General features: G+C 36.6%; 1 protein-coding gene across 2 annotated transcripts in view; it reads right to left on the bottom strand.

The window, feature by feature from the left end:
* Nucleotides 1–21,093, bottom strand: part of FIG4 (FIG4 phosphoinositide 5-phosphatase) — a 107,168-nt gene that overhangs the window by 28,677 nt on the left and 57,398 nt on the right. For both annotated transcript variants that reach the window (XM_090279747.1, XM_090279746.1), the window contains 7 exons: nucleotides 13,626–13,761; nucleotides 10,484–10,542; nucleotides 8,870–9,017; nucleotides 5,591–5,674; nucleotides 3,818–4,013; nucleotides 2,043–2,125; nucleotides 823–909 (listed from right to left, as the gene is read on the bottom strand). In XM_090279747.1, coding sequence (XP_090135873.1) covers nucleotides 823–909; nucleotides 2,043–2,125; nucleotides 3,818–4,013; nucleotides 5,591–5,674; nucleotides 8,870–9,017; nucleotides 10,484–10,542; nucleotides 13,626–13,761 — 793 coding nt within the window. The remainder of the gene's footprint in view (nucleotides 1–822; nucleotides 910–2,042; nucleotides 2,126–3,817; nucleotides 4,014–5,590; nucleotides 5,675–8,869; nucleotides 9,018–10,483; nucleotides 10,543–13,625; nucleotides 13,762–21,093) is intronic.

Below are 21,093 nucleotides of genomic sequence, written 5' to 3'. Positions count from 1 at the left end.
CAATATATGCCAGGCACTTATCTAAACACCTTGCACATACTACCTCATTTTATCGCCACACTGAGCCATTTTCCACAAGAAACCCAACTGAGCATACAGCATTGGAGAGCGTCTCCTGGCCACAAGCTCTGCTTTGTTTGGCCCCAATGAGCAGAGAATAAGGATGAATATGAAGATGTGATGATGGTGAAGATCACTACTTACTGAGAACTTTTTGCAGACACTGTCTTAAGCCCTTTGTATTATTTTATTTAAGCCTACCGCCCTCCTACATATCAGGGGATTATTATCACATTCTGCAGATGAGGAAACAGAGCTACACAAGGCTTAAGTTACTTGCTCAAGGTAAAACAAACAAACAAAAAAGAAGTGGTAGAGCTGTGATTCAGGATATGAAACTAGTACTGTTTAAGAATTTACTAAATACCTGCTTAATTTATAGCAAGTTATAAGAACTGGTGAGGATATACAGTTAGAAGCGACAAGCCCATTCCTGTCTTCAAGAGCCTTGCATTGAACTTGAAGAGCCTGTCCACAGGGTCAGAGCTGTTTTGTCATCCCACCTCTACCCAGTGAAGAGAAGCCTCCTTCAGCTCCAATCCCACCTCCGAAGGGTACATCTTAAGCACACTCAAGGCTGCCAATCTCTTCTCCACACCCAGAGCTACCCAGTTTTCCTTGGATAAGGTACCAGGAGGGGATGCTTTAGCACTTGCACTAATATGGTGACAAGACAACATTTTTCTTACAAAGTCTTAAAAAAAAGCACTACGAATGGCATGAACACAAGTGTTTTTTTAAAGGGTCTAATCTAGTACTCACAATTTTATAACTCCATCTGGGCACCTGGAACAGAGCTGCTGGCTGCTCCTGTCTTGTTTATGTTGACTCTGACCCAGCTGAACAAATCTACAAATTACAAGAGATAAAAAGTAAGATGAAGAAGAAACCACTTGCAATAAATTCAGCAGATCACACAAAATGAAATAAGCTTTCAGATAACAATTTTATATGAAGGTCTCATTATAGAATTATCATAACTCTATATTTAATGAAAGTCATGACATTTGTGTTTTGATTGGAAATTCCTTTAGTGTCAGTTTTTTGGAAGCCAGTGATGTTTGCCACTGAAATTCACATTCATAGAAATACGTTATACTTTCATGGGGCTTTGCTTTAAGGGGCATGGTGCATGCTGTTCATTTCTAGTTGGATAGACTTGTACTTAATTCTCTACTATCCTTGACTTTTTAAGGGCTGTACTATAATGAGACTATGTTCTATCTTACTGTTAAAGTCTAATTACATATGCTTTAGAATTTTCTAAGACAGTCCTTTGGATCCTATAAATGTGGATTTTGACATAATAACTGCTAATAAAATTATATGGGAATAGTGAAAAATTATTGCCTTCTCAATGCACGTATTAGGGAGTATTTACACTAGTTTCATCAGGATTTCTAGGTGAGGGATTCATTTGAGAGAATCTGGTAACTATGAATCTTCTCAGAAAAACACATATAAACAAAAAATTACATCTGTGATTTCAGGAAATGCCTTTTGGCGGATGGCTCCTCTCCTTTCAGCTTGATCTTCCTAACAAAGTCTATAACATTCTGAACTGGCACCCTTATATTACTGCTTCCTCTTTCTTTCTCAGACACCATTCCCACCAGCAGCCCAAAGCTAAAGTGACTGCAAGGTCCTCAGCTGGCAATATCCCAGGTTTGTTCTGTACCTGATCTTGAGGATCTGTTACTGCAGAACTGTGTTTGTACTTCAGGTTTCAGCTTATATGAGGACAGTGAAAATACATGTATGCATCATAAATTTTTATTGTGAGAGGCACCGGGAGTCTCAGGCAATACCTCCAAATATAAATCAGTGTTTCTGAATCTGACCTTCTAAATGCTACTACTGTATTCCAGGTAGACTTCATTTCCTTCTGTACTATTTTAATTTTTTTAGAAATTCTACTAGATTTAAGTTATTGTAGTAAGACATTTGCATTTTGTCTCAATCTCTACATAGAAACAGTTTACCTTGAATAAATGGAGAAATCATCCTCTGAGAGGCCATCGGAAAGGTTAATTCCATATACTTCTTTCATGGACTGGACCATGTTCTGCGGTTTAAAAAAAGGAAAGGAACCGGGAAGAATTTGTAGACATCTAGCATATTCATTATTTCCAGAAATGAAGAAAATGAACCTGCGAATTTTTCCACAAAAGAAATCACATGTTTCTTGAATCTACGAGGTCTGTCCAGGAGGTACCCAGCCATGTAATATGAAAAAGAGACATTTATTGAAGAAGATACAAGATACAAGAAACATTGTACACAGGACAATGATGCCTCAGTCCCCGTCAAAGTACGCACCTTGGGACCTCACAGTTTTTCCAGTTGCCATCAGCTGCCTTGTTATATTTTCCTGAACCTCAATGACTGTCTGAAATCTTTTCCCTTTCAAAGGTGATTTTAGTTTTGGGAAAAGCAAGTCACAGACTGCCAAAGCTGGACTATAGTAGGGCTGAGACACCTGGGTGATTTGATGTTTCACCAAAAATTCTGCATGAGACGTGATGCACGAGCAACATGTGATGTATGAGTGGGCGTGTTGTTGTGTTGAAGCTGCCAATCACCAGTTGCCCATAGCTGCTGCCTTCTGAATCATCCCAATAGTTTCCACAGAGGAATGTTCAGGTTTAACACAAAATCTGATGTAGATTCATTGCTCTACTTGCTCAGTTATTTTAAATGTGATGGCCACACAGTACAGTGTCTACCACCCCTACTGAATAGTACGGTGAAGTTGTCACTGTTCACACATGGCATTCCAGACCACTGTCCTTGGCTGCCAGGTTACATCAATGTCACACAAACCTTTCTTGTTACATTAATAATGGCTGCACTTTTTCTGGATAAATCTCGTATTTATTAAACTTCTCAGTTAATGGTTTTTAAAAAACCTAATTTTATTTCTACCAAAAATAGTTTCTTTTAGGGTAAAAAACTGTTACATAATTATTAGTTGTTTTAGTATAATACAGGAATTAGCAAATGTTTCTGCAAAGGGCCAGATAGTAAACATTTTAGGTTCTTTGGATCATACCATTTCTACAGCTACTATCCAATTCTGCTGTTAAAATGCAAAAACAGCCACAGACACATACAAACAAGCAGGCATGGCTGGGTGCCAATAAAACTTTATTTACAAAAATACCTGTCTGGATGGGGCCAATTGGTGGCAGGCTGCCAACTCCTGGGATAATGGATTCAGTTCTTGTATTACCACATTTTGTCATACTGACCTCTGGCTATTTCTAGAAATCAAATTTCTCCCAAAGCTAAATTTGGTTCTTTTGTTGTTTACTTCCCTTTTATTTTCCCTTAATATGTGAGTAATATCAAATTGCACAGGATGAACTTCCCACTGGGGCTATGCAAAGATTGTGAGGCCCAGGTCCAAACCCTGCATTCCATCACTGTGCTGAGCAAGGGAATAAATGAACCTGAAGTAGATGGGCTGCTCAAAGAGGGAAAGGGTTCTCTTAACAATTCTAAAGTAATAAGAATGTCGCTGTTATACAGTGCAGTAAAAACACCAATTTTATTTCAAAATGAAGCCATTTTAATTTTGTCTGTCTATGCTATATTTATTCATCTCTGCAGTGCCTCAAATGTCACACATTAGAATGGTGTGAATGAGATAACGTGACCTTTTCTTGCTCTCATCCTTTTAACCGAAAGTAGAATTTTAGAAATCACTCTCCAGAGCCTCATGCTGGGCCACACAAGCTCCCTGGGTACCACGTACCTCAGTCACTTTGGCACTGTCTCCCACGTCGGTCATCTTCACTGGAGTGGAGCGTTGAGAGACAGAGCCCTCCTCTTCCCGGTCAGTCCCAGAGTCGTCCTCAGAGCTGCTAGACACTGCCTCCTCGCTGGGGGGCGGCGGGGCACTGGCAGCCGTTTTCCGCTGCAATACAGCTTCTTCTCTATTGCTTTTGTTTCTTTGAAAAGATAAATGTGAAGGTGAAGCATCTTTAAACTGAACCCTCGACACTCACTGTGCACCACACTATCCCAAAACCTTAGTCCTAGTGAAACACAAGACAATGACTGTGAAAAACCCTATATTTTAGTAAAATTAACTGTAAGTTGTAAAAGCTTCAAGAAAAGGTCAAGAACCAAATCCACGTATATTTCCTTCCTTCCTATGATTTTTATCAATCACAGTTTCAGCTGATTATGTATTTGTACCAGGGTAATGAGCAATAATGAACATGAACTAAAATTTAAAATTTATTGTTATTAGTAAATAATTATATTTGCTGAACAGAGCTTCTAATAATAGGAAATAGATGGGGAGACCAAACAGAAAGAACCAACACTTACAAAAATATTTACTTTTATTTTAGTTCCAAATTTGAGAATAGTAAAAATATTGTTCTTTTTAATTCAGAAAATATTTTATAAATTTTGGCTTTTATAAAAAAATGTTTACTATTTCATTCTTTGTAAAAAAATTATCTACAAAGAACTTAAAATACCGTAATATTCAAAAATGTTCTAGGAAAGGAAAATGCCATGCTATGTGACCATGGGTTAGATATTATAGAAAATAAATTAGTTTCTGACTTTCTGCAACTAAAAATTTTACAGTTGATAGCCTTTCTATGCCTTACACTAATATAGCTGGTCATTTATGTATTTGTCCTAGGAAGTCCTTGAATTCTAAACTCCTAAGGATCCTTTCTTTTAAATTCTTTAGTATCTGGTCCAGAGCTTTACACACTGCTATTTAAAGCCACTTTGTTAAGCCATAAAAATGGTGTGTCTGGAAAATAGTAATACATATCCCATTGTATAAGTCACATGTAAATAAGATCCAATTAGGACCCCATACACACTCTTAAATACAATTAGGACACAGTATCAACAGTCTGGTCAGGATTTCTAGTCAGGGTCTACAAGAAACGTATCACGGATTATTCAGGTCAGCGGCAGTAAGAGTAATTCTTACACTAGAACACCACATTTCACTCCAGTCTCTAAGCAGGAAGATGTAAACATGGTTTGCCTTCTTCCCTGTATTAATGGACATAATAAGTCTTCCCCCAAACAACATTACAGTAATATACAGAAAACCTATTAATCTATCTGAGCATCTTTATTTTAATGTTTCCTCAGGATGCTAACAAAAATAAATACTATGAATATAAATTTTTAGCTAAGTATTTTATGTTGAGGGAAACAGAGGATGCTAAGCCATTTATAAGACCTAGCACATCATACCTACTACCTGTCTTTATAGCTGTGATAGTCCTAATTTAAAGTAATAAAATGTACCATGTAGCTGAAAGTCCCATAAATTTCATTTTCCACGTTGAACCACTTTGGTCATCCCAGTGCTACAGATAAACTACCTGTATAGATGCATTAAATGAACTGTGCCCCAAACTATGTGACTTTAAGTGGTTAGTTTTGGGTGGAGATTATATTGCAAGCACTGTTATTTTTCATCGAGCTTTAAAATTTCATTCGAAAATAGATAAAGTTTCATTCTATCAATACACGCAAATCTTACCCCAATACTGATTTTCCAGTTTCATCTGGTTTACGCACAGTAAATGGACTTGGATCAATGCCAACAGTTTTAGGCATGAAGTCACTGAAGAAAGGGGAAAAAATTTCATATGAATCACTGTCCATCCAAATATTGGATTCCATTAAATTCACATTTTTCTACTATTCCTTTTTAGCCTCTGCAGCTACACACAGGGGTGAGCAAAAGTAGATTTACATCTGTGAGTACACAAAGCACAGAGTTTATTCTATATTCTGAGCCAAATGTTCAGGGAAACTTACGTGAATAGAGCCATAAAACCCCATGAACTAATAGTAGGTAACCTCAATGTTATCAGTCTTCACTGTGAATTTTCTTTATGATTATGAGGCCCAGTGGTTATGAATTTAAGATTTTGTTTATTGGAACAAAGTTGATATCTGAATTACTGCTAAGATGTATACCCTCTTGTTGTATATCATGATTAGTTTTCAGGTAAAATTAAACTCATAAAAACCAATGACAAAACACTAAGCTACTCAGTTTTATGGACAATGTTTTTATTACACTGTACCACTTAAAAAGCTGATACAATGCTCAAACACACAGTGGTATGAATTAAAGTATCAACATCTACCTCATTAGGCTAAGGTTAATTCATTAAAACACTGTTGGAACACTTTAAATAGAAACTTTTAATTTACCACCTACTAAGAGCTAAAGCTACGTCCTCACTATGCAATGCCTATCTATTATTGCTGAAGCCAGACCCAACTCCCTCGCTGGATGCCAAAAAGGCAACAGTTACTGCTAAGGGTACTGTTCCAAGTGTGATTTAATATTATATTTTTTGAAGGTAAAGAAAGTAATATTGAATTTGACTCAAAATGCCTCTTAAAACAGTTTGAAAACTTTTTTTTTGCTGTACACAATCTTATTACATTTCATTTTTAAAAGGTATACCATAGTCTTATTTTAACATGCAAATATAAAAGTTTAACAAATTGTTTTTTTCCTAATTATAATTTTTTTATTTTTATTGTATTTATTGGGGTTACACTGGTTAACAAAATTATACAGATTTTAGGTGTACAATTCCACAATATATCATCTATACACTGTAGTGTGTGTTCACCACCCCAAGTCAAATCTCCTTCTAGCCCCATTTATCCACCCATAACCTCCTCCATCCCCTCCACTTTGGCAATCATCATATTGTTGTCTGTGTCCATGAGTTTTTTCTCTTTTTTTAACTCAATCCCTCCAGCTCCCAGACCCCCAATCCCATCCCCAACAGATGTAAGCCTGCTCTCTATGTATGAGTCTGCTTCTGTTTGTTAGTTCATTTTGTTCATTAGATTCCATATATGAGTGAAATCATATGGTACTCGTCTTTCTCTGACTGGCTTATTTCACATAGCATATGCTCTCCATGTCCATCCAAGCTGTTGCTGAAGATAAGATTTCCTTCTTTATTACAGCTGAGTAGTATTTCATTGTGTTTTTAAAAAAATTTAAGTTAATTTTTCTTTCTTTCTTTTGAACATATACAAATGATCATCATTATCTGTCAACTCCATATTTGAGAATTTGCTTACTCACTAAAACTTATTTGGAACTCCAAAATCAATATTCATAGCTTTCATGATCACTCCCAGACATATGCATGTACAGAACAGTGAAAAATTAGAGGAACCCAACGCTCATTTCCCAGCTGAGGAAGAACAAGGTGACACTTCTTGTCTTTGTTCTCATACTGTAAACAAGTATCCTTTTCATAGTTTATTTAGTACCATGTTTTTCACATTTTTGGGCCTTTTCTTCTTCCTCTTCTTTTTTTTTTCTTGGTGATCTCACTGGCTAAAATGGCTCCCAAACACAGTGCTAAAGCTGCCTTGTATTTCTAAGCATAAGAAAGTTGTGTGTTCTACAGAAAATATCTGTTAGATAAGCTTCATTCAGGCATGAGTTATAATGCTGTTGGCTGTGTGCTCAATGGTAATGAATTGACAATATGTATTAAATAAGGTATCTTTGAACAGAAACACACAAAACAAGGTTACATATTGAATGGTTGATAAAACGTTGTGACAAGAAGCTTATAGGAACCTAACCCTTTATTTCTTCTAGGAGCAAAGGTTCAATGTTCTCTAATTCAGTGTTTACAGGAACTTCATAGGACATAATTCCTGCAAATGAAGCCAACTGTATGCCTGTACATATATATACATATAACCTCATTCATCCTTTGCTGAAATGAAAAATTCTGGAGATGACAATGACCTTATAGTTAAAACTGTTAAACTTTAATAAGTTTTTAACTGAAAACCAAGCAAGTAAAAATTCTAAATTTTCTATCTAATAAAACTGAAGCAAAATGTAATTTCTTGGAAACAAAACCATAAAATATGTTTCTACATGTACCGCATTAAGCTTAGGCATACATATATCACATTTGAAGAAAATTTAAAATAAAAAAATGTAAATTTTAGTTTAAACATAATAATTAAGAAGTGATTTGCTTTGCCAAATTTTCTTGTCATCTTATCATTTTTCTAAAAGGTCCTACCAAGGTCTGAAAGAGACATAGGAAAATAAAGTATGTTCAAAGGTGACATACCAGGATGGAAAGTCTGAAAACAATGTCACATGAGTTATGAAAAAAAGAATGGATATTTACCCTGAAAAAAATTAACTATGCTTCCTCAAATATCTGAAGACCTGTCATACAGAACAGGAACTAGACTTGTCTTGTGCCTAATAAAAATTGTAATATAGTGATAGTCACCACTTATCAGTCCTCCACCTGTGTCAGGTACTATATTAGGCACACAGTATATATGTGAATATATCTGTGTGGTTTCACACACATCCCTATGTATATGAAATGAACCAACTGAGAGATAAGTTTGATAATTTTCTTAAAGTAACACAGGTAGGCAGTGGCTGGTCTAAGATTCATCTCCAGCCTTCCAAGTGCCAAAGACTATGCTTTTTCCACTAATTATGTTAGCTATCAACTTCAATGTTCAATTTTAAAACCTGAGTGTATTATAAATGACAAACGAGGACCAATGGGAGAAAGATTTCAACTTATTAAAGAGAAGAAGTTAAATCCAGTTTTCTAACAAAAGAGAGGACTGCTTCCTGAAGTAGCAGATTGTCAACCACAGGAGGTATTCAGAGGCTGAACCTGCTAGCAGGCTTGCAGAACAGATTTCTGGTAAAGTAAGGCACATCTCTATAAAGTAGGGAAACTATAGTTCCCAAATCTTTACAGTATCAGTACTCACAACATACCGTGCTGAACTTGTCATAGCCAAGCAAAAAGTATCATCAAAACTACTCAGTTCGTATGGTCGGAAGAACTCATTGTGGATGTCAATCTCTTCTTCATGTTTGTGAAATTTCTTCACTGTCAACTTCCTTAAGTTCGCAGCACAGATAACTACGAGAGATACTGTCTGTTACTCTTAAAATCTTTAGATTACATCTGGCAAACGTTCTGTAGCATCAGCTGTATTCACAGGGAGTGCACTGAACAAACTTCAGCTCCTGCCTCCAGTACTTACACACTGGGAAGAGACAAGCTATGGACACAGAACATACAATGCAAAGCTGAGTGTGACAAGGAGGTGGGAGGGCCCTTGGCAGTCAGGATGAGAGCAGGGAGTTAACTGAGAAGTTAACTTACTCATCTTTTGAAATTCCTTTTGCTCTTAAATAAATACCCTCTGCCTTCTAGATAAAAATTACGTAGTTATTTCACCAAATTTTCCTCTCTAATTCAAATCCAGTTTATGGCCAATGTTAGACTGTTAAGTCCATTCCTTTGTTTCAGAGCAACCAAACTTTTATAGCAATATGGGTTATGATTTTACCCAGAATTTCAAGGTTATAACAAATGTAAAAATCAATGAATAATATATTAAGAACTAAAAATCATTTTGAATCTTCTTACTTCATGGTCTTCACCACCCAAAGTTGGGATGGTTAACCATGACCAGATGAAGTCCTCAGTTGGAGTGTTTGGCTTGGCGGGAAATCTCACTTCGTACTTGCCCACAAACTAGAAAATGGACTTGCCCTAAGTCAGGGACATCACTACAAGTCAGGATCACACTCTATTTAAAACTGGGCAATTATTTAAATTTGGAAACATCATCCTAATGTATTGTACACCTGAGGGTATTCTTTTAATACAAAAATTCCCCAGCCTTTCTGACAATTAATAAAATATAATCGAAACTTTAATGACTAAAATGTACTTTTTATACACACATTTGTACCTTTTTTCACAGTTTAGATATAGGAAAGTTTTTATTTTTCCTTGAAATGGTCTACCCCTCTTCCTATTCTTCCCAAATATCTAGAAATATAATTAGTACTAATTTAAAATGACACACTGCCCTGGCTGGTGTGGCTCAGTGGATTGAGCACTGACCTGCAAACCTAAAGATCACTGGTTTGGTTCCCTGTCAGGGCACAAGCATGGGCTGTGGGCCAGGTCCCCAGCTGGAGGCATGCAAGAGGCAGCCAATCCATGTTTCTCTTGTACATTGATGTTTCCCTCCCTCCCTTCCCCTCTCCCTAAAAATAAACAAATAAAATCTTAAAAAATAAAACGACAAACTAATGTATCTTCCAAATATTTAGGGGACGTACCTAATAATTGTAAGACACAATACAAGATATTGGTCAACTTAGATAAAAGAAATGTAACACAATCCCTGCCCTTTAAAGCTAAAATGTTGTATCTTAGCTTATCTATTGTAACACCAACATAGTACTCAGTAGCCATTCATTTCTTTCTAATAAAAAATTATAGGCAAAGAATTTAGTGCTTTGAGCTCACTTAGGAATAATTCCAAAATATCTTAGTATATAAAACTAAAAGAGAAACAGTATACCTACCTTCATCATAAGGCAGTGGTAAATGGTTTATTACTTCTGGTGTCCACCAGTATGTATAACTATAAAAAAAAAAAAAAAGAAAAGGATAATATGAACCAAATGTAGATGTTGGTTTTCTACAATTTACTGGATAAACGGGGTTGTATGGTCTATAGTAAGATGTTGCATCAGATGTCAAAGTTAATTTCTTTTTCTTTTAAAAATGTTTGTGAAGTTTTTGGCACAGTAAGTCTTCAACATGTTAATTCTTGTCCCAACCCCTTTCTTGTTTCAACTATGTCACAGGTCTACAAAAATGCCAGAAACACATCTGAGAGTCGAGACGCTCTGATGTACTTCTAAATTAAAAAAAAAAAAAAAAAAAAGGAAAAAAAAAATGATTTGGGTGTACTCTGCCAGACTGTGTGAGCTGCTGTTTACTCTCCCCAGGGACTGTGCCTGCATTACTCTGCTACCCAGTGAGCAGGGGGCCTTAACTCACATCCCACAACCAACATTCTCTTGCACGTAGTTATCTGAGAGTAGATTCCTCTGCTCTGTGTGTATGGGTCTCTGTGTGTAGTTAAACAAAAGAGTTAAGCAAAGTCATTAAGTGAATGGATAGTCCTAAACAACAAGTTCCCTCAGAAACTAGAATAAACCCTGCTAATCTCTAATTGTAAATATTCACTACTTGATCACAGAGGCCAGTCAGAGTAAGGGAGGGAATTTCAATCATCTGGATTTCTACTAGAACACTCATGTGCTATGACCAGAGAATCTGAAAGAATCCTGAACTGCCTTCTCTCCAAAAAATGGACTTAATTCTAAATCAAATTCTATGAAATGGATACGTAGGGGGGAAATGCAATATCAAAGTTCATGAAAGCTAGGAAGGGGAATGATGTGAAATGGTTTATCAAAATTTTCAGTAGCAGGCTTGTAGAATCATCTGACTAGCTGAATAATTTCAGTCAAGACATTCTCTCTGCACTTCAGTTTCGCTTTTTTTTTTTTTTTTAAGAAAATGGATGTAACACTAGTTACCTTTTATTCCCACAAGCTGCTCCAACACTGCCTGCCTCAGTTATGTCACTCAAGGTAAGCAATGGTTTAACTTACACTTATAATATTCTAGCTAATCTTTGCAGTAGAAAGTGAAATCATACGGTATTTGTCGTTCTCTGACTGGCTTATTTCACTTAGCATAATGTTTTCCAGGTCCACCCATACTGTCTGTTGCAAAGGGTAACATTTTCTGTTTTTTTATGGCTGGGTAGTATTCCATTGTGTACACATCCCATAGTTGTTTTACCTACTCATCTATTATTAGACACTTGCGCTGCTTCCATATCTTGGTGACTGTAAATAATGCTGCAATGAACAAAGGGGTGCTTATGTTCTTTTGATATATTCCCAAAGTGGGATCGCTGGGTTGAAAGGCAGTTCCATTTTTAATTTTCTGAGGTATCCTCATACGGTTTTCCATAGTGGCTGCACCAGTCTGCATTCCCACCAACAGTGCAAAATGGTTCCCCTTCCTCCAGTCTTGCCAGCTATTTGTTTGCTGATTTATTGATGATAGCCATTCTGACAAGTGTGAGATGGTATCTCACTGTAGTTTTAATTTGCATTTCTCTGATGGTTAATGATGTTGAGCATCTTTTCATCTGTATGTCCTCTTTAGATAAGTGTCTATTCAGGCCCTTTGCCCATTTTTTAACTGGGTTGTTTGGTTTTTTTGGTGTTGAGTTTTTAAGTCTTTATAAATTTTGGTTATTAACCCCTTATCAGATGTATTGGCTCCCATTCTGTGGGTTGTCTTTTTATTTTGTTGATGATTTCCTTTGCTGTTCAGAATCTTTTTAATTTCGTATAGTCCCATTTATTTTTTTTTTGTTTGTTTGTTTCCCTTGCTTGAGGAGATATAGCCAATAAAATATTGCTACAAGCAATGTCTGAGAGTTTGCTGCCTATGTTTTCATTTGCGATTTTTACGGTTTTGGGTCTACACCGGTTAATTCTTTTATGTGCCCTGTCCAGGGATCGAGCCTGCAACCTTGGTGTATTGGACTACGCTCCAGTCAATGAGCTACTGGGCCAGGGTCACTTCCTTAATATTTTAAAGATTCCTGGAGTGACACAGAATTTGGTAATAGCTGTAACATCAGCATTTGCTAATTCACCAGTTGTTTGTGGTCTTTCCACATAATTAGCACAGACCGTCAATGAACCCTGTGGTGTTTGGGAGGCATCGCTGCACAAAATAAGGGCTACATCAAACTGATGCTGGGAGAGAAAAGCATTACAAAAGAGAACTTGACATCTGAGCAGAATGAACCAGGCTCCAACCTCGTTTATGTGAAAATTTTGCTCTTGTGGCAAAATTTATTACATTAGTATATGACTCCTCTATTAAAAACACAACAGAGTTTTCTCATTAAACCCTCACAATAACTCTGTGAGGTGTGTCCTGTCATATACACTTTGCAGACCAGAAGAAAGATTAAGTAACCAGTCCAAGGTCACACAAATTCATAGATTCCAACTCAAGTCTACCTGACCCTGAGGCCCACACTACAGGGTACCCTGTTAAAATGCTTCAGGTAAATAGTTCATTTGTTTTGAGATGATTAATACCAATTTAACTGTCATCAAAATAACCTGTACTGGTGAATGATTCTAGAAAGCCCAAACTAAGTGGTAGGAATGACAGGAGTGGTACCTCCCACTAATGTCACTGTTCTGATTCCTGTCTTTACTAATGTCACCAAGAGTCGGTTGTGCTTCCTGGAGGAAGGAATACCTAAGTGATGCTGCTTAGACACCACACTTGAGAAACCAAAGACTGATTCCTAGCATTCTTTAGAGTTCTACATTTGTAAGACGGACTCAAAAATAATGTTTAGTGGGGCTACAACATCTGTTCACTAATGAAGTTCTGAAACATTTTATCTTATGGAAAATGCAAAACACAAATTGTTAATGACAATTTCCTAAAGCCACTATCAGGACATTAACAGTACTAAATTCCTTATGGTAAACATGTAGAAAGACTGATGACTTCAGCCTATGTGATTATCACCCCCACCAAAAAAAGTATCTTATTTTCAAAATAATATCAAATCTGAGTTTACATTAAGTAGAGTAGAAAGAAAAATACCTTCTTGTTGGTAAAAGTCTCATCGTGTTTTTATGATGCAAATAAAAATCTGTTGGGAGTTCCCAGAGATGAGGTTTTCCTTCAGTGGGATGGAAAACTCCTAGGAAGAGATTAATGGAATCTTGTCTATCAGCATCTAAAAAGCAAAAATAAGTATTTCAGAAATTCCATTGCTGACATAAACAACTCAGAGAATGTTTTCTCAGGAGGATAAGGGAACAACTGATTTCACAGAATATACCTTTGAAAATAATAGTATTTATACTTCAAAAGTCATACACACAAAAATCTAAAACAGTCACCACGATTTTGAGCAGAATTCAAAATTTGCTTCAAAATGTTTCCTTTTACTCCCTGTCTTTTATAATATAGAGGACAGTGCACATAAACTGCTTCTTGAATTTTGAATGACTCATAACACCATAGTGTCATAATACCATAGTGATTTCATTTTTAAAATAAAATATATTCTCACCGTTTGTTTATTTTCTTGAAACAAATACATGTCCACTTAACTGCAAGGACAAGCAGAGACATTGGAGACAAGTAAAATAATCCAATTACTACCCATATTCTATTGCATGATATTGAACAAGTTAGTTCTGCATAGTTTCCACTTTTAATCCTTGAAAAGCTAGTCTCTGTTTCTTTAGCATAGAATATGTTTACAACATTTCCTGTCCACCCCTCCCCTTCCCAACTGGCCCATTTGCTTTTCTGTCTGATAATGAAGGCAGAATGGGCACAGATAACAGCCTCAGTCTAACCATTCAATCACTCCAAAATTACCGACTGTGTAAATATATGTACATGAATATATATAAATATTGTATTTTCTCTTCCTTTTCTAAATAAATCTTGATAAAAAAGAGAAGCACTAATGCGAGCCCCTGAACCACCCTTCCAATTCTGCACTGTCTTCTCCCTAGCATCCTTCATTCTTTCCCCCTCATTTCCTCTTTCCACTCTTGTCTCTGAGCCCTGTGTATTCACTTTTGGGGAAGAGATCCACAATACAAATAATAACCTCTTTCTGAAAATGAGTACAGAACTCAAAAGATAGCACAGCGGTAATGACTGCCTTTGAAATAAGGTAACATTATGAGGAAATCAATTTTCTTCCAACAGCAGTTGTAAACACAGATATATCTGAAATTAGCAACATTGTTCTCATTGGGCTATTCGGTCATTTCAGCAAAAACAATAAATGATACATCAAACATGTATTTGAAGTGAATTATTAGTATTTCCACAGGAAGTATTCCATTAAAATAGTACTTCCCATTCAGGATAACACTAATATATAAAAGGCAGGTGCTTATATGCCAAATATATTTGGGGACTTTTTGTCATTTGTTGGGAGAAAACATCAAATATTAAATGATGCAGACATTATTGTACCCTCTTTACACAATGCAAAAGTAAAGGTACTGCTTTCATAGTAATTACATTCTTTATGTTTCTTGAATAGTTTAATGGCCCTTATTAATTCATCTATGTGGTACCTCAAAATATCTTAATTCTATCTAGAGAAGATTTCCATTTTCAGCCATGTTTTCAAGGAGTTTCTTTCAACCTAAGAGTAGCTTCCTTTAATTTTAAGCCAATATAATCAAATGTACGATGTGATAAAAATAACCAAATAAAAGATATTCTTTCAAAGGATCATAATAAAGACTTCTTGAATGCACTGCTGTTGCTCTAACTTAAAATATAGCTGTGGAGTTGATGCCTACTGATTAAGCTTGGACTATTACACCAGTCCTCATGAACCTGAGGATTTTTTCTTGGCTACCTTTGACAGCAAATAAGACAATCACCCTCAGGAAGGCAGAAGTACTTTGCATAAGGACAAGAGCTTAAAACAAGTAGGTTCTCTGTAGGATAAAATGATGACCTATTTCTGTGCTCAATCATGTTTTAAAAGAAAAAATATTTTATATCATTTAAACTCCATTCAAACAGCTAAACCTTAACCAGTTTTATTATGCATTGCATTTAAATAGATCAGGCTTGAATGTAACAGTTCTTTTTATTCGGCCAAAAACTTTATTTTGGAGCTAAAATAAATACCTGTTATTATAATATTATAGCAATGTTAAAGTTTGTGATAAAGTGGTCTCTGAAATCAACAATGGGAAGGGACATGATTCAGCTGTGATAATAGATGTTGAAAGACAGAGTAACATAAAGACAGGAAAGTGACCACTGGGACTTGGCACTGTGGAGACTGCTGGTGATTTTGACAAGCAGTTTCAGGGGCATGATAGGGCATAAGCCCAGGGAAGCAGATGGAGAAGATGGACTATAAGAAGAGGAAAAGGCAGGCAGATAGCTCTTTCAAGAGGTTTTGTTTATGCAGAGAAACAGGATGTAAAATTAAGGATAGAAGGGAAGGTTTGAAGGAATACACTGAAGTGTGCTTCTATGCTAATGGGAAAGAGGCAGTAAAGAGGGAGAAACATGATGTACAGTGACCACAGGAAACGATGGGATTCAGAGCACAGTGGAGGGGTTGGCCTGAGATGGGGCAGGGACACTCCGGCCACTCTCATACAATATAAGGGAACAAGTATGGGTGCAGATAAGGACGGGCTCTGCATTTGGTGATAAGATGAAGATGGGGTTCACAATGACTTAGATTCTCAGCAAAGTATGAGGCAAGGTCTTCGGCTGAAACTGGGGTGCTGTAGGTTTAGGGAGAGAGGACAGGTACAGAATGGTCATTTTGGAGAGTGGGAGAATGGACATACTAGAAAAATGTAGCATGTGAGGCTGTTTTGAGTGTCCTTTGGAGAATGGCAGTGAGTTTAAACTGAGAGTAATAAGTTACAAGATTTTCTCTTGTCACGTTTAATTGCAGGAGAGATGAATAGTTGGTTTTTAATGACTGTTATTAATGCTATTTAAAATATTAAAGTAAAACATTTTTGAATTGTCTTCTTTTTGCTATAGCCATACACAGCCTATCACTCCAAACCAGCTTTTAGAAGGATGACCTTAGAAGGCTAACTCACTATTTCTGATAAACCAAAATGCTCAGCTCAGCATGCTCTCTGGCATGTCCCTCCTTCAGTGACGAGTAAAAAGAAATTGCACCACTGCCTTACAGCACCAGCATAATGCTGGGTGACACCATCCTGACAGTTTCCTGTACTTGCTGTTTTCCATGCAAAATGAGCTTTAAAGTCTTTACGCTGTGAGCTTTTTAAAAAAAATATGTTTGATAAATTTGGCAAAATTGTAGGGTACAAAGTCAATATGCAGAAATCAAAAGCATTTCTGTACACCAACAATAAAATTTCAGAGATAGAAACTAAAAGAAAAATCCCATTTACCATAGCAATAAGAAAAATAAAGTACCTGGGAATAAACTTAACCAAGGAGGTAAAAGACCTGTACTTAGAAAACTACAGAACATTGAAGAAAGAAATTAAGGAAGATATGAATAAATCGAAGCATATACCATGTTAATGGATGGGAAGAATCAACATCATTAAAATGTTCATACTACCCAAAGCAATTTATAGATTCAATGCAATCCCTATTAAAATACCCATGACATATTTCACAGACCTAGAACAAATACTTCAAATATTTATATGGAACCAAAAAAGAGCCAGAATAGCCACAGCAATCTTGAGGAAGAAGAACACAGTAGGAGGAATCACAATACCTGATATCAAACTATACTACAAGGCCACGGTAATCAAAACAGCCTGATATTGGCCTAAGAACAGACGTATAGATCAATGGAACATAATAGAGAGCCCAGAAATAAACCCAGGACTATATGGTCAACTAATATTTGACAAAGGGGGAAGGAACATCAAATGGAGTGAAAAGAGCCTCTTCAACAAATGGTGCTGGGAGAACTGGATAGGGATGTGCAAAAAAATGAAACTAGACCACCAACTTATACCATACACCAGAATAAACTCAAGATGGATCAAAGATTTAAATGTAAGCTGTGGCACATAAAAGTCCTAGAGGAAAACATAGGCAGGAAAATTTCAGATATCCTGCATAGCAACATTTTCACTGATATATCTCCTAAGGCAAGGTAGATAAAAGAAAGAATAAACAAATGGGACTACATCAAACTAAAGAGTTTCTGCTCAGGAAAAGAAAACATCAGCAAGATGAAAAGGGAACCAACCATATGGGAAACTATATTTTCCAATGATACTCAGACAAGGGATTGAGCTCTAAAACATATAAAGAGCTTATATGATTCAACACCAAGAAGACAGACAACCCAATTAAAAAATAGTCAAAGGACCTGAACAAACACTTCTCCAAAGAGGACATACAGAGGGTCCATAGACATATGAAAGAATGCTCAACATCACTAGCCATCAGAGAGATGTAAATAAAAACCACTATGAGATACCACTTCACACAGGTCAGAATGGCCATCATCAACAAATCAACAAACAAGTGCTGGCGAGGATGCGGAGAAACAGGAACCCTAGTGCACTGCTGGTGGGAATGCAGACTGGTGCAGCCACTATGGAAAACAATATGAAATTTCCTCAAAAAACTAGAAATGGAAATGCCTTTTGAACCAGCAATTCCATTATATCCGAAAAACCCTGAAACACCAAGTCAAAAGAACCTATGCACCCCTATGTTCATAGCAGCACTATTTACAATAGCCAAGTGCTGGAAACAACCTAAGTGCCCATCTGTAGATGAGTGGATCAAAAAACTGTGGTACATTTACACAATGGAGTAGTATGTAGCAGAAAGAAAGAAGGAACTTCTACCATTTGCAACAACATGGATGGAACTAGAGAGAATTATGCTTAGCGAAATAAGCTAGGCAACGAAAAAAAAAAAAACTTTATGCTATCACCTATTACAGGAGACTAATGAACAACACAAATAAATGAGCAAAATTGAACCAGAGGTATGTAAACAAGGAACAGACTAACAGTAACAAGGGGGTGGGGGGAGGGAGAGAAGAGGGTAAGAAGGGGAAGGGTCTAGTCAAAGAACATGTATAAGTGACCCATGGACATGGACAACAGGGTGGGGACTGAATGTGGGAGAAGTGGTGGGCAGGGTGCGGGGAAGCAAGAGGAAAAAAAAGTGGGACAACTGTAATGGAAAAACAAACAAAAAAATTTTTAGTGAGGGAAAAAAAGAAAACATAAAGAATGGAAATGCAATTTCAGAAAATATTAGAAGGACAAGGACTTCCCTTCACACTATATTTTTCTCCCTATCTGATCCCTCCAGAATTTGGCATTCTGAAGAAGTAATGACATAATGTTCTTTGTATAAAATTAATAAGACCAGTTGTTAATAGAGGTTTTTGTTTTTTTTTTTACCAAGACTTTGACTGGAATGTCATGCCCAAAAAAGACATGCTTGGGCTCTGATTATTACCAAAAAGTCCTGAGGAACTATGATTGACTTTCGAAGGTAATAAAAGCCCATGAGAAAAAAGGCCTGGTACCTTGGTTGGTTGTGCAGTCCTCGGCAATCTTTCCAGGGAAGGAATGAAGGTTGTTTTTCTGAAAGATGGCTACAAGGGGCCTTAAGGCACAATGGAAAACCCGAAGGACTTGGAAAAGACAGGTGTTTACAGGCAAGGCTGAATGGCAGGTATGTGGCTCAGCTTCTGTGCCCTGAAGGACAGACTGAAGGTCACACTATATGTTCCTTGTGTAAGTTCCAGCAAAGCAGAACTAAAGATCATAAGTGATCATTTGCTGCTCTTGTTGTGTTTATGCAAATGAACAGGATAAATTAAAAATAGACTTAATGCAGTCCATTTAATGACAAGGAGGGTAATCTTAAGGAGAAAAATTGTGATTCAAGGAAAATCACAATGCTCAGTGGTAGACTATAAAGTAATGAAGCTGTCTTTAAAGTTATTTTCATTTAAAGTTTGTCTTCATTTGAAAGTTAAACTATGTCTGTGGTATCATCAAAGATGTTTAATTTACAGGCAAGAAGAATGTCAAATGCCTTGCAACTGGATGTCTTTCCAATAAGACAGTCTTACAGATTTAGAGACTTGTTTGTGGGTTATGTTGCGTAAATTAACATGTGTTTTCTGTTTCCAAAGGGGGAAAAAAAAATAAAAATCTGTTTGAGGAAGATATGAGTCTCCATCATGTATAAATACACACACACTCACTATGTCTAAATTGTATGTGTGTATGTATATATTGATGTACGTCTACACAGCGGATCTATTATTAATTGTTATGGGTATCCCTTTTTTCTCTCTTGTAATAGAATCTAAATTCATCAGCTTCCCTTCCAAAACTCAGGCTTACCAAAATGTAAATGTAAAAAAAATTAGAGAGAGCTTAACAAAGTCCTTCATGCAGTTATGATTATTATAAAACTCTTGCTAACATCTAAAGTGTATCTAGGTAACTCTTCTTTCTTTGCTGGCATCCTCTACCTGACTATGTAACCAGTTATATTAGAATCCAAAAGGTGCTTCTTAGACACAAACTGCAGAGCATGCTACTACATTAAGCCTCAAGGACCAGTTCTTAAAATGAGTCTGAAAGTGAGACAGGTGGGTTGTCCATATAGCATTAATCTGTCTATTCAAACCAATGATAAAATGCCTAACAATCTAATTTCAATTATCTTCCTGTTTGAGGAGATTAATTAAGTTTTACACAGTTATCTTGAGTGTTTGAAAGAAAATAGCTATATAAATTAGCATTGTACAATATCCATTGTAATTTAAAAATAAATTGTACACCCCCAATGACACCATGCTTCTCAAAAGTCTATTTTAACACATTATTCATAAAGTAATTCCTGTTATAGTTGTTCCTCTTTCAGTTCTACATAATTGTGCTTTGCCTTTCCATTATATACATGTCACTATTTCATGATCATCTTCTATCTTTTACTAGTACTTCTTGCTTTTTAAATCTATAGCTACACTCTTATTCTCCCTGTCCTCTAGTCTTATTAAAAAACAAATTACTTGGTCTTTAAGTGTTAATAATAACTCCCATTACAGGTACAACGATGATGGGAGGGCAGAAGAGTGGATGCCCCTTTCCATCAGGGCAGTTTTAAACTTTTTTCATGGTAATACACGCCCAGAGGGATAATGCATGTGTTGGCACATGACACACACAACTATTAAAGATTGAATTGTGGCCCCAAAAGGATATGTTGAGGTCTGAAGCCCCAATACCCGTAAATATGACCTTATTTAGAAACTGGGTCTTTGCAGATATAATCAAGTTCAGACGCAGTCACACTAGACTAGGCTGGGCCACAATCCAGTATGACTGGTGTCCTTATAAGAAAGAGATGCCTAGGGGAACACCATGAAGACACAGGCACAAGGGGAGAATGTCATGTATTTCCAGAGGTAGAAATTAAAGTGCTGCAGTTGTAAGCAAAGACCACCAGAAACCTTCAGAAGCCAAGAGGCAAAGAAGGACCCTCCCCTGGAGCCTTCAGAGGGTGCACAACC

This window comes from Furipterus horrens, unplaced genomic scaffold, assembly GCF_987537825.1.
Source record: "Furipterus horrens unplaced genomic scaffold, mFurHor1.1.pri manual_scaffold_6, whole genome shotgun sequence".
Classification (NCBI taxonomy): domain Eukaryota; kingdom Metazoa; phylum Chordata; class Mammalia; order Chiroptera; family Furipteridae; genus Furipterus; species Furipterus horrens.
Note: the sequence above shows the minus strand (reverse complement) of the source record. Positions and strands in the feature narration are given on the sequence as shown.